The sequence below is a fragment of the Heliangelus exortis genome, chromosome 9, assembly GCF_036169615.1.
Source record: "Heliangelus exortis chromosome 9, bHelExo1.hap1, whole genome shotgun sequence".
NCBI classification, from domain to species: Eukaryota; Metazoa; Chordata; class Aves; order Apodiformes; family Trochilidae; genus Heliangelus; species Heliangelus exortis.
Window position 1 is genome coordinate 17,582,238 of NC_092430.1, and position 13,678 is coordinate 17,595,915.

General features: G+C 62.1%; 2 protein-coding genes across 5 annotated transcripts; one reads left to right on the plus strand and one right to left on the minus strand.

Moving 5' to 3' along the window:
• Positions 1-685: 685 nt before the first annotated feature.
• On the plus strand, positions 686-4,062 carry THPO (thrombopoietin). 2 transcript variants are annotated; one of them, XM_071752536.1, is made up of 6 exons: positions 686-816; positions 1,637-2,090; positions 2,884-3,011; positions 3,100-3,186; positions 3,382-3,546; positions 3,652-4,062. In XM_071752536.1, the coding sequence occupies exons 2-6, from the start codon at positions 2,051-2,053 to the stop codon at positions 3,832-3,834; spliced, it is 603 nt and encodes a 200-aa protein (XP_071608637.1). In that variant the 5' UTR covers positions 686-816; positions 1,637-2,050; the 3' UTR covers positions 3,835-4,062. The 2 variants fall into 2 exon arrangements, with proteins under 2 accessions (XP_071608637.1, XP_071608638.1); XM_071752537.1 differs by lacking the exon at positions 686-816 and having other exon boundaries at positions 1,636-2,090.
• A 311-nt stretch (positions 4,063-4,373) lies between these two features.
• Positions 4,374-6,707, minus strand: POLR2H (RNA polymerase II, I and III subunit H). Of its 3 annotated transcripts, XM_071752538.1 has the most exons (5): positions 6,518-6,702; positions 5,990-6,073; positions 5,230-5,323; positions 4,999-5,082; positions 4,374-4,900 (listed from the first exon to the last, which is right to left on the minus strand). In XM_071752538.1, the coding sequence occupies exons 1-5, from the start codon at positions 6,588-6,590 to the stop codon at positions 4,783-4,785; spliced, it is 453 nt and encodes a 150-aa protein (XP_071608639.1). In that variant the 5' UTR covers positions 6,591-6,702; the 3' UTR covers positions 4,374-4,782. The 3 variants fall into 3 exon arrangements, with proteins under 3 accessions (XP_071608639.1, XP_071608640.1, XP_071608641.1); XM_071752539.1 differs by lacking the exon at positions 4,999-5,082 and having other exon boundaries at positions 6,518-6,705; XM_071752540.1 differs by lacking the exons at positions 4,999-5,082; positions 5,230-5,323 and having other exon boundaries at positions 6,518-6,707.
• Positions 6,708-13,678: the final 6,971 nt, after the last annotated feature.

A 13,678-nucleotide genomic window follows, 5' to 3' on the forward strand; every position in this document is an offset into this window, starting at 1 on the left:
GCACCTCCAGCTGCCGTCGGCACCTCGGCGAAGTGGGTGCGAACGGCTGCCCCCCTGCAGCGGGATTCCCGGCACTTTGCACCCTGTAAGCAGAGGTGGGAAACTTGGCACCAGGACCCAGCCAGCTGCAGAGCCCCACGGCCCCCACCTGGCTTCCTGCCCCATGCCACGCCAGTGCCCTGCCCGTCTAAGCCACAGCCATCATGTCCCTCTGGGGTCCCTGAGCCCCGATCCAGGGCTGCAGCATCCCTGGATTTGAGCTACGGGGATCACAGCAGGCCAGCAGCAGGAGGTACTCCCCACACACAACCCGCTCTGCCTGCCTGGCATGGGCAGCAAATTCTGGCATTGCCCTTTCCAGAGGAATACCAGGGCAGGGGCCACCACTGCCTGCCAGCTTCTGGCACAGCTGGAAAGGAGCATTTTGGGGTGAAGGGGCTCTTACAGGGACACAGGTGCCCTCCAGCTTCCCCTGATGGGTTCATTTGGGCAATTGTGGGAGCAAAGCAGGGAGCCCAGACCACGGCAGCTCCCCCTGCCTGGCATCATGAAGGGTTTTGCACCCAGGGAGGGACGGGGACCCAGGCACAGTGGCTACGGGAGCGGGGCCAGCGCTGGCAGGGGGGCCGAGGGTGCCGGCGGGGCGCGTTTGCAACTTGTCACGTCCGCAGAGACGGGACACGGCCATGCGGGGGAAGGCCAGTGGTGTTTGACCTCTGTGCTGGAGGCTCTGGCCACCACCAGCTGGGCTACTAGCCTCACCCTCAGAGCCACGGTGTACACCGGACCCCATCTGGGCACCCTGAGACTCGCAAGGTGGGCTGCTGGGGGCCGAGCGGGACGCGGAGCAGACGGAGCGAGGCTGAGGTGTTTACTCTGCCTGTTGTCACCCGGCCAGGCACTGCCGGGAACTGCAGGCCGCAGGGACAGGGGTGGGAGCGTGAGGGCAGGGGTGTGAGGAGGAAGCGTGCGGGCTGCGGGGAGACTGGGAGTGAGAGGATGTAGGCTGGGAGGATTCCCCAAAGGGAAGAGTGCAGGAGGGTTATCTGAACCTGTACCCGAACATGTGCTGCTGGAAACTTGTGTGTGCACATGTAGGTCTGTGGTGCATGTGTGTTTGGGGGGGTGTACATGCATGCCACGCAGACACACACATGTACTGTGTGGACACACACATACACGGATACACAGGTGTGGTTGTGTACACACCTGCTCCTGCCCAAAGGGGTGTGGGGGGCTTGCCTTCCCAGGGCTTCTCCTTCCCAAGGTCCTTCACCCACCCCTCTTCAACCAATACCCTTGGTGAAACAGCCTTGTGAGGCACATTCCAGCCAGGCATGTGCTCTATTACCCTCCCCAGCTCCAGGGCTCCCCACGCACCACAGCCCCACCAAAGATCCCCATCTCTCTGACATGTCTCTGGGTGAAGGTCAAGGGAAAGGTGTCCATCTGGGCAAGGGTTATTGGTGTTAGAGCCCACCTCTGGGTGAGGGTCACCAGTGTTTAACATCCATGTCCAGGTGAGGAGTTTTGGTGGTCTTCATACCTGGCTGTCTCAGACAGGAGCCGGACACCATCAGGGCTGATGATCCTCAGACCAGCCAACGTGTTGTCACCCATGCCATCTCTTCTGCAGGTACCAGGGTCACCTTTACCCTCTTGCCGGGCACAGCAGAGGCGTTGACCACAGAGGTCCCAGCAGCCGAGCACTCAGGCCAGCAGGCAGGTGCGCAGCCCAGAGGGCTCCCAGGGACGCCCTTCCCGCGCCCCGAGCCAAGGGAGGAAGCGGCTGGAGGCAGGAAGCCGTCCCCCGGGCCCGGGGCCCCGCTGCGATTTTGCTCGAAGGTCAGCGGCGACACAACAGGAAATCGCGCTGCCTCGGCTGGGCGGCCGGGCCGGAGCCAGAGAGCTGCGCTGGGCTGACCCGGGGGCCATCCCGGTCCCTGGCCCCCTGTCCCGGCTGGGTGGCTCGCGGGGAGCCCGCACCACCGTCATCCCCCATGGAAGGGGGACGGGAGGCGGGGAGCAGCCGCTGGCCCCGGGGTGGAAGATGCAGGGCCGAAGCCCCCAGCTGAACATGGAGCTGAACAGTGAGTGCGTGGCTAAGAGGGGGGACGGGGGTGAGGGGGATGGGGCATTGCCTGGGCATCAGGGGCTGTGCCCACACAGCCAGAGTGTCCCCCATATGGACACCCCAGGAGATGAGCCCCGCAGGTGGTGGCTCTGATTTGGTTGAACCCCCGCCACTACCAGCACGCGAAGGCAGCCAAGCATCTCTACCTGCCCAGCCTCACGAAATGGTCAGTGCTGAGGACTTTTGGGGACAGGGATAGTGCCAAGGCAGGATGACATCTTTAGAGAAGAGGTGCCTGTTGCCAGGATGGGCAGACACTGGGCACACCAGCTGTCTGGCTGAGAGGTGCCCGGGGCAGCAGCATGCTGGCAGGAGAGTCCTGGGCTGGAGCAGACGCAAAGCTTCAGGATGCTGCAGCCAGGGATTTCCCAAAGAGCACGTGTCAGCCGGAGCTGCTCCTGGCACAGATCAGGAGGGCTGGCCCTGCTCTGCGCAGGGAGTGTGCCTCTGCTCCCTGCCTGCAGCTCAGCCTGGAGTCCAGCCCAAAAACCTGGCCCAGAGGCCGTTGCGCAGCCCCTTAGCACATACCACCAGCACAGACACCCTGGCTCTCCCAAAAGACCACCGGGCCCCTACACTTACTGAACCAAGGGCATCAGGGCCCTCCTCAGCCTCCCTGCATCTCCAACCAAGGGGGCACCAAGGCCACCAGTTGCCTGGGACAAGGGGCTTCCCCTGCAGGCATTGCCCTGACCTGAAGCTGCCTGGGGAGGGCAGCATGGTGCCCAAAGTCACCTCACCTTCCTCAGGGCTGCTCCTCCTCACATCCTTCCTCCTGCACCTGGAAGAGGGCCGTGCCAGCCCAACGAGGCTGGTCTGTGACAGCAGACTCATCCAGAAGTACATCGGGGAGGCCAAGGAGATGGAGAAGAGAGCAGTGAGTACATGGTCCCCCCAAAAAAACCCAAGGCCAGTGAGGAGCACAGCTCCTGGTATCTCACCTCAGCATCTTCTTACCTCTCTAGGGCCAGTGCCAGGCACTGCTAACACTCAGCTGCCCCATGGTGCTGCCCTTGGTGGACTTTAGCCTCCAGCAGTGGAAATCCAAATCGGTGAGAGGGGCTGGAAGGATGGTGTTGGCACCCCCAGGGATGGAGGCACCCCCAGATTGCCACAGGCACCAGAAATGCAGAACAAGGTGCCTGTGGGCATATTGGGTGGTAGAGGGTGGTAGAGGACCCCATCTAGACCTAGGGTGGGCAGAGGAATAAATGAGGGTCCAGCCCACTCACTGCCTGCTCCCCCAGCATGAGACCAAGCAGCAGGAGATACTCTGTGACCTGGCACTGCTGGTGGGGGCCGTGGTGGGGGCCCAGGGCCAAGTAACCCAAGAGTGTGGGGCCAGGCAGCTGAACCAGCTCTACCAACATGCCAACTTCTTCCTCCTCCTCCTGCAGACCTTCAGCTGGGAGGTGAGAGCTCCCCCATGCCATCCAGCCCACCTCTGCACAGGTGCCAGCTGTGCTGGGCTGGGTACAACAGCTTTGTCACCCTCCTGTCCCTCTCTTGCCCCTCAGGTAGGGCCCTGGCAGCCGGGATGCTCCCCACATGCCACAGAGCAGATCCAGGTCACCAGCATCTTCCTCACCTACCGGCAGCTGGTGCAGGGCAAGCTGCGCTTCTTCTTACATGACCTGGCCAAGGACTTGTGCAAGCCAGGCCAGGGGGGTGGCAGAGACCCCCAGTGTGGGGCCCAGTGAGGCTGTGCACTGTGCTCACCACCCCCCATCCTGGGCAGAGTGATCCTGCCAGACACAGAGCTGGGCTCTGGGTGCCCAGGGAGGTGCCAGGGAAAGGGTCTGCTCCTGTTCCTTGAGACTTCTGAGACTGCATGGGCCAGGGAGGCAGAGAGCAGCAGCACACCTGTACCCGGGGGCACAGGCACCTCTACTGTGAATGCTTTACAATTAAAGAGCTATTTTTCTAAAGGGCTGTTTGTCTCCTCCTCTTCCCCTCCTGCTGTGACCCTGGCAGGGGGAAAGAGGCAGCTCCTCAGGGTCTCTCCCCAGCGCCCAGCTCCCTCCCGCGGCTGCCACCAGCTGTGCAGAGCAGAGCGGACCCTCAGGCACCGGGTCCTCTGCTCCTCACCCCCCTGCATCCACCTTGCCTCTCCCCAGCCTGCCTGGTGGGGCAGCAAAGAGCCCAAAGCAGGTTTGAGAAAGTAGTGCGAGTCCCCTTTGGCCCCCCGCAGGCACACCAGCTCCTTGCCAGCCTCATCCCTCAGCCAGCAGACCAGACCTAGAAAACAACATCCCAGTTTAATCAAAGAGGACCCCGGTCAGCCACAGGTGAGCTCCTCAGGCAGTGGTGTCCAGCCCTGAGGCAGACTGGCAGCTGTTTCAGTCCAGCTGTTCCAGTCCAGCTGTCCCAGTGCAGTGCCAGGGCTGCATGTACTTTTGAAGGAAGAGCTGGGAAGAGATGCCCAGCATGGTCTCCATTGGGCCATCAGGCACCTGCCTCCAATGCCAGAAGCAGCTGTAGATCCCAGCAAAAGCCAGAAGAGGCCAGGGTAAAAACAGAGACTGCCCCTTCTTCCCCAGCTGCGATGGGGCAAAGCACTAAGGCTGCTGGGGCAGGATTTGGGGTCACATGTCTGTCTGCTCGCCAGCAGAACACCTCTGGGGCAGCCCAGGGAGGCAGGAGGTCTCCTAGAAGGCCAGCTTCTTCATCAGCAGGTAAACCCGAGAGTCCACTTCAAACCCGTGCAGGTTGTTTGCGTCTCCCTGCAGCCGCATGAGCAGCCCCCCGTAGGACACGTAGGCAGAGCTGGGGAGGGAGGAGAGGAGAGGTGAGAGAGGGGAATCCCACCACAGAGGTGGGCAGGGGTCCCAGTGCTCCCCACCCCACCATCAGGCAGCACTCACAGGCGCGTGGCTGCCTCCGTGGAGGTCTCGTCCCCCTCGATCCGGTACACCTTGCCGTACATCACGTACTCGAACTGGTCTGCCCTGTGGTGGGGTGGTGGTGTTCAGGGGACAGCCAAACCCAGGTGTCCCTACAGATGAGCATCCCCTGGGAGAAGGCACCTGGCAGCTCCTCGGAGCTTCACCTTCTCCCTCACCCACTCCTGCCCGGGTCCTGCCAGGCCCCCATACCTGGAGGGCCTGTCGTCTGTGGGGTTATACTCGCCATCGTCCAGGGTGCCATCTTCATACAAGGTGCTGGCGATGACCAGGCGGAATTTGTCCCCTAGGAGAGGGCAGAGGAGGGGTGAGAAAGCAGCAGCAGGGACAGCTGGAGCAGCAGCAGCCAAGGATCACCCTGGGGAGGTTAGGCAAAGCCTTGTCCCTGCCTTTAGTCCTCCAACAGGATTGTAGGAAACAAGACATAGATCTCACTGGATCCTCCGTCTCCCTGCTCACCACCACAGAGCAGACCAGAGCAACCAGGACATCACTGCTGGTGTTTTCATGGGCTACGGCAAGAGATCCACAAGGGCAGTCTGAAAGGGCATAGCTGGAACCTGGGCAGGTACAGAAGACCCTGCAGAACCGGTTCCAGCTCTGTTCACTGAGGGTAAGAGTCTCTTTTCTTCCTGGTTAGTATATTTATTTCAGAAGGTCTCAATTAAAGCTTGGTTGCCACCAAGCAGTGGCAGTTTCACTACACAATATCTCAGGGGAAGGAATTGGAGATGAGCCCAAACTGATATGGTGAGGTGAGTCTAAATCTAGGTCAGCCCCAGCACACTGGGAACAGCCAGCACTTCCCATGACCTGGAGACAGCACAGGCCCCCTGGATGTCTGAGACGGCTCATTTTTTCCTCACAGAAAATTCAGTGTCCCTCCTCTGAGCAAGTGCCTCTAGCCTCACTGCATCCTGACTTGCTCTGGACTAGCAGCTGGATGGCTTACCGAGGTCCACTGGGTAGATCTGGATGTTCACGTCCAAAATAAGGTCCATCTTGAAGGATTCGCTCTCACAGTGCAGGCGGGACACTGGGGAGAGCAGCAGAGTCAGGGACAAGGTCAGAAATGAGGCTGGATAGGCACAGGGTCTCAGGGACAGGACGTTCTTGCCCGAGTTAGCATTCGAGCTACGTGGGACTGGAGGAGCGCAGAGGCTTCAGGGATGGATGCCGGAGCCTGGATCAGCACACAGCCAGGGAAACAGAACACGGTGGGGCGGGGAACAGAGCGTACCCGGGGGCCGCGGAGGCTTTGAGGGGCCGGGCTGGGGAAGCAGATGGAAGAGGTCGGTGCCAGAGGAAGGGGAGGGGACAGGGGGACAGGCCACAGGGACCACCACCGGCGGGAAGGTCTAAGGAAGCAGGGACCGGCGGGGCGAGCAGGCCGGGCTGCGGCGGAGTGGGGGTCGCACAGGACCCCGCTGGGCTCAGCGGGGCCGGGGCGGGCCGGGAGGCAGCGCAGGCACCCACTCACCGCGGTCGAACTTCTTGCCCTCGGGGTCAATGTCCTTCACGTCGAAAATGTCCTCGAAGAGGATCCCGGCCATGGCGGCGGTGCCGGCGGCTGCTGATGGTCCGCGTCCCGCTCTGCACTCCCGCCCGGCGCCCTCCGATGACGTCCCCTCACCTCCGCCAGGCCGTTCCTCCGCAGGGCGGAAGTAGCTTCACGGTGGATTCCTGCGCCTGCGCATTGCCGGCGGGGGGTGTCCGCGCGGCCCTAGTGCCCGCCCGTCCGCTCTCCCCCCGCTCCTCCCCGAGCTGCAGCGCCGGGACTCGGGGCACTGCGGGGGGCGGAGGCTTTGCAATGGGGGTGTCCTGCAGAAGGACGCATTGCAATAGAGGGGGGGGTGCTGTAATGGGGAGCATTGCAATGGGGGCACTGCAATTGGGGGCGTTGCAATGGGAGGGTGCATAGTAGTGAGTGAGTGGTGTGGAAATGGGGGGGGGCATTGAAATGGGGGCCACTGCAATGGGGGCTAATTGCAGGGAGGGTGCACAGCAGTGTGATCCATTGCAGGGGCTGTGCTGCAATGGGGGGGGGGGTGCGCAGAAGAGAGGGTGCATTGGGGTGAGGGGGGAGCAGTGGGGTCCCTTGGGTGCATCGCAGTTGGGGAGCTGCCAGAGCCCCTGGCGTGGCCGCGCTGCTTTGGGCTGGCCCCGAGGGTCCCGCAGAGCCTGTTACCGAACAAACCTGGTGCGTTTGGACCCCTTCTAGGGAGCGGGTACGTCGAGGGTCCTGCTGGGTGCCGGCAGAGGGAGCTGCGAGGCCGCGGATGGCCACTCAGTAGTTGCCGAGTCTCCCACGTCCACGGGCGGGTCCGGCTTGGAGCCGCCCTGCATGGGCGGAGCCGAGCTTCCACGGGGGCCTCACAGCCCCGTCCCACTCCTCGAGGTGTGGGGTAGAGGGGCTTCCACCACCGCCTGGGTGGTGGGCATCAGTGTCATGAGCTGTGCGCAGACTCAGCGGTGGGCGATGTGGCCTGCTGTCTCCTTCCCCCTCCCACGCCAGCCTCAGGGTGGGGGGAAGGATGACAGTCGTCACCCATGGCCTGCTGATGAACCGTGAGGGGAGAGGGGGGGTCTGGCAGAGCTACGGGTGGCTGACACGTCGGGGTGCCGGGGGGTGTTCACACTCCTGGCATCTGGTTGGGGAAAGCCGGTGTGGGGTCAAGAGTTCAGCCCTACCCTCCCCCCCCTCGGTCCCCAAAACACCACTGCCAGCTCACTGGAACTGATTTTTACCTGGCTTGTGTGCAAGGTGGTAGTAGGGACCCTGCACCCTGTTTTGGGGAGCTGGAACAGGGAAGAGTGTGCTGGTGACCTGAGAAGGTGGGTGGCATGATCCTGTGTGCAGGACACATGCCAGCAGCCTGCTTGGGACCACGAGGCCATGGAGTGCCTGCAGAGAGGTGGCTGTGTGGGGACATGGCCCCAAACTCTCCTGGAGCCAGCCACCTCCAGGATGTGGCTTAGGGAGGTGCCTGGAGCCAAGGTGCCCCCAGCATCTGTGCTGGGATGCCGGCCACAACATGGCTGTGGTACCAAGACCCTCCCAGCTACGACCCCTCTTCTGCAGGGATGCAGGAGCGAGGGGCTGGTGGCTCATCGGGAGGGGATGGGGGAGAATGCAAGCAGTTCACAGCGTGGCCACCCCGCAGCCGTGGCACCCAGCAGGGACAGCCTTAATGCACTGGGATGTAACCTCAGCTCATTCTAATCACCCCCATCCCTTCTCTGACCACCCGGGGCTGGGGGCAAATCACCTGCTTTGAGCGTGGGGCCGTGCCCAGGTGCAAGGTGTGGGGTGCGACCCACACACACAAGCTCCCCTCCAGCATCTTCCACACCAGGGTGCCCCCACCCACGCTGGGGGGCGCAGGGCCTGAGCACTCCTGTGTGGGGTCACTCGGGGCTGTGCACATTGCCAGGGGGTGGCAGCAACACACCAAGCATGGCAGAGCATCCCCCTCGTGTGCTGGAGGGGGACCCGCAATCCCTGGCCAATGTGAGCAGTTGCCCCCTCCAACATCCTCAGGGTGCAGTGCTGGAGGGATGTGACCCACCAGACAGGGGCCAGCTGGTTGGGGCAGGGTGGCATGGGGCACAGGGTTTTGGTTTTTTGGATGCCAGGCCCCACCATGCTGGGACCCTGATGCAATTCAGGCTGTTAGGCTCTGGCATGGTTGTGCCCCTTGCTTGGGCACTCTCAGGGCCACTGCAGGGTGACACAAATGCTTCACTCCGGACTTAACCCACCCACCTGGCCCTGCCTGCCCCTGCTGAGACTTGGCACATTCAGTGCAGGCCAGCAGGCAGGGGGGCTGTGCTCACCAGCTGGTGAGACAGCACCCCAGGGGTGCTGCTGTCCGTGGCCCCTGCCAGCCGGCAGCACCGTCTGCCTCCCTGCCCTTGTGGGACTGGGGCACAGCTGAGCCCCGACCCCAGGCACAGGCGGGCACGGCCCTGAGTAGGGGTCCCGGGCACACAGCCACCCATGGGGCAGCTGGCAGAGGGTGGGAGGGCAGGTTTTCATGTGCCCCCCCAGATGGCACGGGGCTGGGGTTGCAGCAGGAGGCTGGCATGACCCTGAGCCCCCAGGTCTGGCTGTGCAGCATGGCTGAGGTGCCAAGCTCCCTCCTTGGCCCTCTACCCAGGCAGCCTGTGGGGTAGGATGAGTCAGAGGTGGGGGGCTGGTCCTGGTGTAAATCCAGCTAGAATTGGCACAAGGCAGGGCACCCCACTTTTCCCTGCACCACATTCCCATCTGCCCTGGCTCTGCCTGTGTGCTTGCAGCCTTGCTGACCTTATGCCATGCCCTGCTGTGCTGTGCCGCTGGAGTGAGGGTGGCCAGAGGTACCCATGTGCCCTGCTAATGCCAGCCCCATGCTGCCAGGGGTGAGCAGATGGTCCTGGGGTGCTGGGGGGGTCAGCACTGCCTTTAGCGCAGTGCCCGTTTGCCAGCCAGGTGCCTGGCGTCGCTTCCTTATCTGGGATTAAACATACCCTACCCAGATCTGGTGCCAGGCACTGTCCCTGTGCCCATGGCATCAGCCCTTGCCCTCCCCCATCCTGGGGCTCCCCCATACCCACTGCCCCCCTGCATGCTGGGCTGTGAGAGGAGTACCCAGAACACTAATATCTGGGGGTGAAGAACCCCTCAAAAGCTGGCCCCAGGCTCCACTTGCTCAGGTCATGCCATGGCCCCTGGGGCCTTTCTGCATCAGGGTGACCAGGACAGGGATAACTGGGGGAAGCAGAACCCACCCAGTGTCCCCCAGGCAGAGCAGAGTGACACCAGCTCTACCCTCACCTTGGGGCAACACCAAAACATCCCAGCACAAAATGGGACTCACTGGGGAGTCCCCCCTTCCCTTCACTGCCGTGGCAGTGCCCACACCCCCAGTTTGGCAAATCCTGGCAACCCCTGGTGCCTTCGGTGCCAGGCTCCCCGGAGAGGGGTGCAGCCCCCCTGCCTCTTTCGCTGCTTGGCTCTTATCTCCCGCCGATAAATTACCCAACACAATATCCGCCTTTGAAAGGCAGCCAGCCCTCCATCCGGCGGGACAGCTTTTGGGGGCCCAACAACAGCCATTTGTGAGCTGCCTCCAGCTGCCTTAGCCGGGACAGGGATGGGGAATGTGATTTTGGGCATTGCCCCGGTGAGTGGTTGCTGGGGACAGGCTCCTGGGCTGCAATATGGCAATGACAGGAGCAGAGGAACTGGGAAACCTGCCTGCTCCCCTGCCTGTACCTCTCTGCATCCCTGCCTGCCCCTGCCTTGCACCCCTGCCCGCTTTGGGGTGCAGGGTGGCAGTGGTGCCCGGGCCGGTGCTTCAGAGGCGGCAGCGGTTCCTGTTATCTGCAGGCACAAAGGGGCCGAAACGCCGCTGTCGTTATGGGAGCAAACACGGGCAGGGTGAGGCTGGCAGGGTGGGAGCCACCTGCGAGCACCCGCCCGTTGGCATCGCGAGGGGCAGGGTAGCACTGTCCCCATGCCCAGGATGGGGCTCCATTCCCATTCACCTCAGCACTGGGGAGCTGAGGCCGCGTGGGGCTGCCCAGGGCAGTGCTGCCTGCCCTGTGCGTGTTGCACATGCGTGTGCACACGTGTGATCTCCTGCTGGCTGTGCCCCATGGGGTGCAGCAATGGGGCGCGGTGCCCTCAGGGTGCCCATCCCTGCAGCCTGCTGGGTTGGTCCTCACCTGGGGTGGGGGTCGGGCAGGAAGAGATGAAGCCGAAATTAAGCTGTTAATGAGCCCGTCTGTCACCAGGCCACCAATTACCCAGGCTGGGAACGAGGAGATGATGGAGGGTGGTGTGGATGGGGGAGGGGAGCAGGATGTTGGGGTCTTCAGCATGGGGGCGGCTGGGGGGCTGTCACTGTGTCTCAATAGCTTCACCATCACCACCCATCCCCAGGGGGGCTGCCAGCCATATCCTGCAGGATGGGGGACAGAGGAGGCCAAGGGATGGTGAAGCCATGCCAGGAGCCCTGGGGGTGCCCAGGAAGGGATTAGCATCTTCCTCTCCCTGCTGAGGCCCTGGTGAAAAAATTGAGCTTCTGGGAAAATAAACCCAGCCATTGTACCTGTCTGGCAGAGGGGGTGTCACCCATGTCATGAGCTGTCTGTTCTCAGCACCCAGGCATGCAGAGGCACATGCCTACAGGGAGCAGAGACAAGAGCTGTACCCCATGGATGCTCCCAGCCCCTCCTGCTTCTCCTAACTCCAAAGAAGGGGATACAGCAAGGAAGAGGGCTTACAGTCCCTCCATTCTTGACCTGCTCAAGACTTCTTGGTGCATGTCAAAAGCCCCTGTCCTGGTCCCCAACCCTGTCCCCAGATGGGATGGGCTAGGGAGGCCAAATTCCTCTGGGCTGACGCTGATGTCGGTTTTTCCACGACACCTCTCCGTAGTGGGGCCGGGTGCCTGGCTGGGCTGGCGGAGGGACAGGCCATCTCCCCCAGCTGTCAACACTCCAGCCTGTCCCTGTGATGGCTCCTAGTGGGACCCAGTCGCAGGAGGAACCTGCCTGCCATGCCTCTGACAGACCCACACCAAGCCAAACCCAGCTGAGCCAGAGGACGGGATGGGATCAGAGTGGGGGGGATTTTGCAGGGCTCTCATTTAACCTAAGGATTTTGGAAAACAAATAGATTAAGGAGCTGCAGGGATTGATCTGAGGATCATCTAAATTGGAAGCAGAGGCAAGCAGGATCTTCCTGGCCAAACCCCTTTCCCCTCTTGCCCAAACCCCTACCCTAGCCCTAGCCCTGCAGCATCCCAACATGTCCCCACCCCACCAGCCTTCCCGGGGTCCCTGGGGTCCCCTCCCTTGGCTGGTCCCGGGAAAGGATCTTCCTTCCAGCCTGAGTCTTGGCCACGCATTGTCAGCCTCCAGGCGTTGCTGTCTTCCCCTTCTCTGCCTGTCCCTTTCCCGTTCTTCGTGCCCCCTCTCCCTGCCCTCTCCTTCCCCAGTACCCCACATTCTCACCTGCATCCTAGCTGCATCCTCACCCCCTCCTTGCATGCCATTCGGGCTGCAAAGACACTGCCAAAATAAGCATTTCTGAATTGGGGGTGGGGTGGGGTGAGGAGCAATCTTGCAGCCCCCTTTGTTGGCAGGGTGCCATGCCTGGCCCCCGTGTCATTCCCTCCCTCAGTACTGGGGGAGGGCTGGGTTTGCATTGCCACCCCGATAGCATCAAGTCCCTGGGGCAGCCCCGCTTGCTGGAGATCAAATCACCAGTAATGAACAACATCTGGGCATGGGGGCTGGGGACAGAAGGGACAGAAGGGACAGCCCTACACCCCCCCAGCAGCCAGGCACATCTATGGGGGATGCTGGGCAGTGCCAGACCAGTGACAGCTCTGGGAGCTTTGCTTCACATTTTACAGTGACAGCCCCATGGCAAGACCCCCAGCACTATTTGTTACTCAACTCCAGTCTCAGCCAAATTTTGGTGGTGCAATGGGGAGAGGATGCTGGGACAGGGTGGCCTGGGGGTCCCTGAGGAGGAGGACACAGTGAGGAAGGCCGAGTGCAGGGGACAGACTCCTGCTGCTGCAACCCCCCAGGCACCCCTGGCCCCCTCCCACCATCGCTTCCTGCGGAGGCGGCCCAGGGAGGCGATGAAAGCAGCCCCAGCAGATGTTTCTGGCTTGTTTTCATCTCATTAACTGTTTCCTCTTTTATTATGGGATAAATTATTAATTGTTCAGAGTGAGGAAGAAAGGAAAGAGAAATCCTGACGGAGAGCTCACAGGCTCTGGGGAGGGTGGCCAGCAGGAGCTGGCACAGCCCAGGGCAAGGGGACAGCAGAGGGGATTTGGGCTCCCTGGGGTGGAGGCAGCCCTTTGCAGCGACACCAGCCCCCACCTCCCCCTCTGAAAAAGGGGGGTGATGAGGGGTGCAGGAAGTGCTGCAGGGCTGCAGCAGGCTGCACAGGGGCTGCCCAGCACCTGGCCTCCATCAGCAGCTGGTGGAAGTAACCTGGACAGACAGGGAGATCGCGAGGCTGGGCATGAGACACAGACCAATGGGCACCCATCTGCAAGCCCCACACCCAGAGGGCCCCCAATCCCTTCTCCCCACTTGCTCTGGCCCCTGCAGGCTGAGAACAGGCACACTCACCACAACCCCTGGACAAGGCCCCTCAGCTCTGCCACCCTTCTCAAAACTTCTGGCCTGGCCCCTGCCCCCCTGAAATATTCATGGCCCACAATGATGAGTTAATTTAATTGCCCTGATGAGAAGTTGAATAATTTACAGCCTTGCTAGCAGGTCAGGAGACAGAATTAGCAGCTGATCTCAGAGCAGGGAGGGGAAGCAGCTGAACCCCTACCCCACTGCCCAGGGACACCAGGTGGGCAACAGGGACCTGAGAGCACCCTCATTCTTCTGTCCCAATGACAGGGTGGCTTGTGGCATGGGCCAGGTCACCATCAACCCAGCACTAAGGGGTCAGAGAGTGGCCCCAGCTGGGCGTGCCCCATGGCTCTCCTGGTCCCGGGGTCCCAGTGGGCTCTGAGGCACAGCTTCCTGCCAGCCCCACTGCTGTTGCTTTGGTCCGTGGTCAGAGGCAATGGTTGGGATGAAATAGGGCTGGGAGAAGAGACTGGCGCACTCTGGA

Coding starts and splice junctions, on each gene's coding strand:
- POLR2H (XM_071752538.1), bottom strand. CDS start 6,590: ATGGCCGGGATCCTCTTCGAGGACATTTTCGACGTGAAGGACATTGAC. Junction 6,074..6,517: donor GGGCAAGAAGTTCGACCGCG/GTGAGTGGGTGC, acceptor TGCTCTCCCCAG/TGTCCCGCCTGCACTGTGAG. Junction 5,083..5,229: donor ACAGACGACAGGCCCTCCAG/GTATGGGGGCCT, acceptor ACCCCACCACAG/GGCAGACCAGTTCGAGTACG.
- THPO (XM_071752536.1), top strand. CDS start 2,051: ATGCAGGGCCGAAGCCCCCAGCTGAACATGGAGCTGAACA. Junction 2,091..2,883: donor GCTGAACATGGAGCTGAACA/GTGAGTGCGTGG, acceptor CACCTTCCTCAG/GGCTGCTCCTCCTCACATCC. Junction 3,547..3,651: donor TGCAGACCTTCAGCTGGGAG/GTGAGAGCTCCC, acceptor CTTGCCCCTCAG/GTAGGGCCCTGGCAGCCGGG.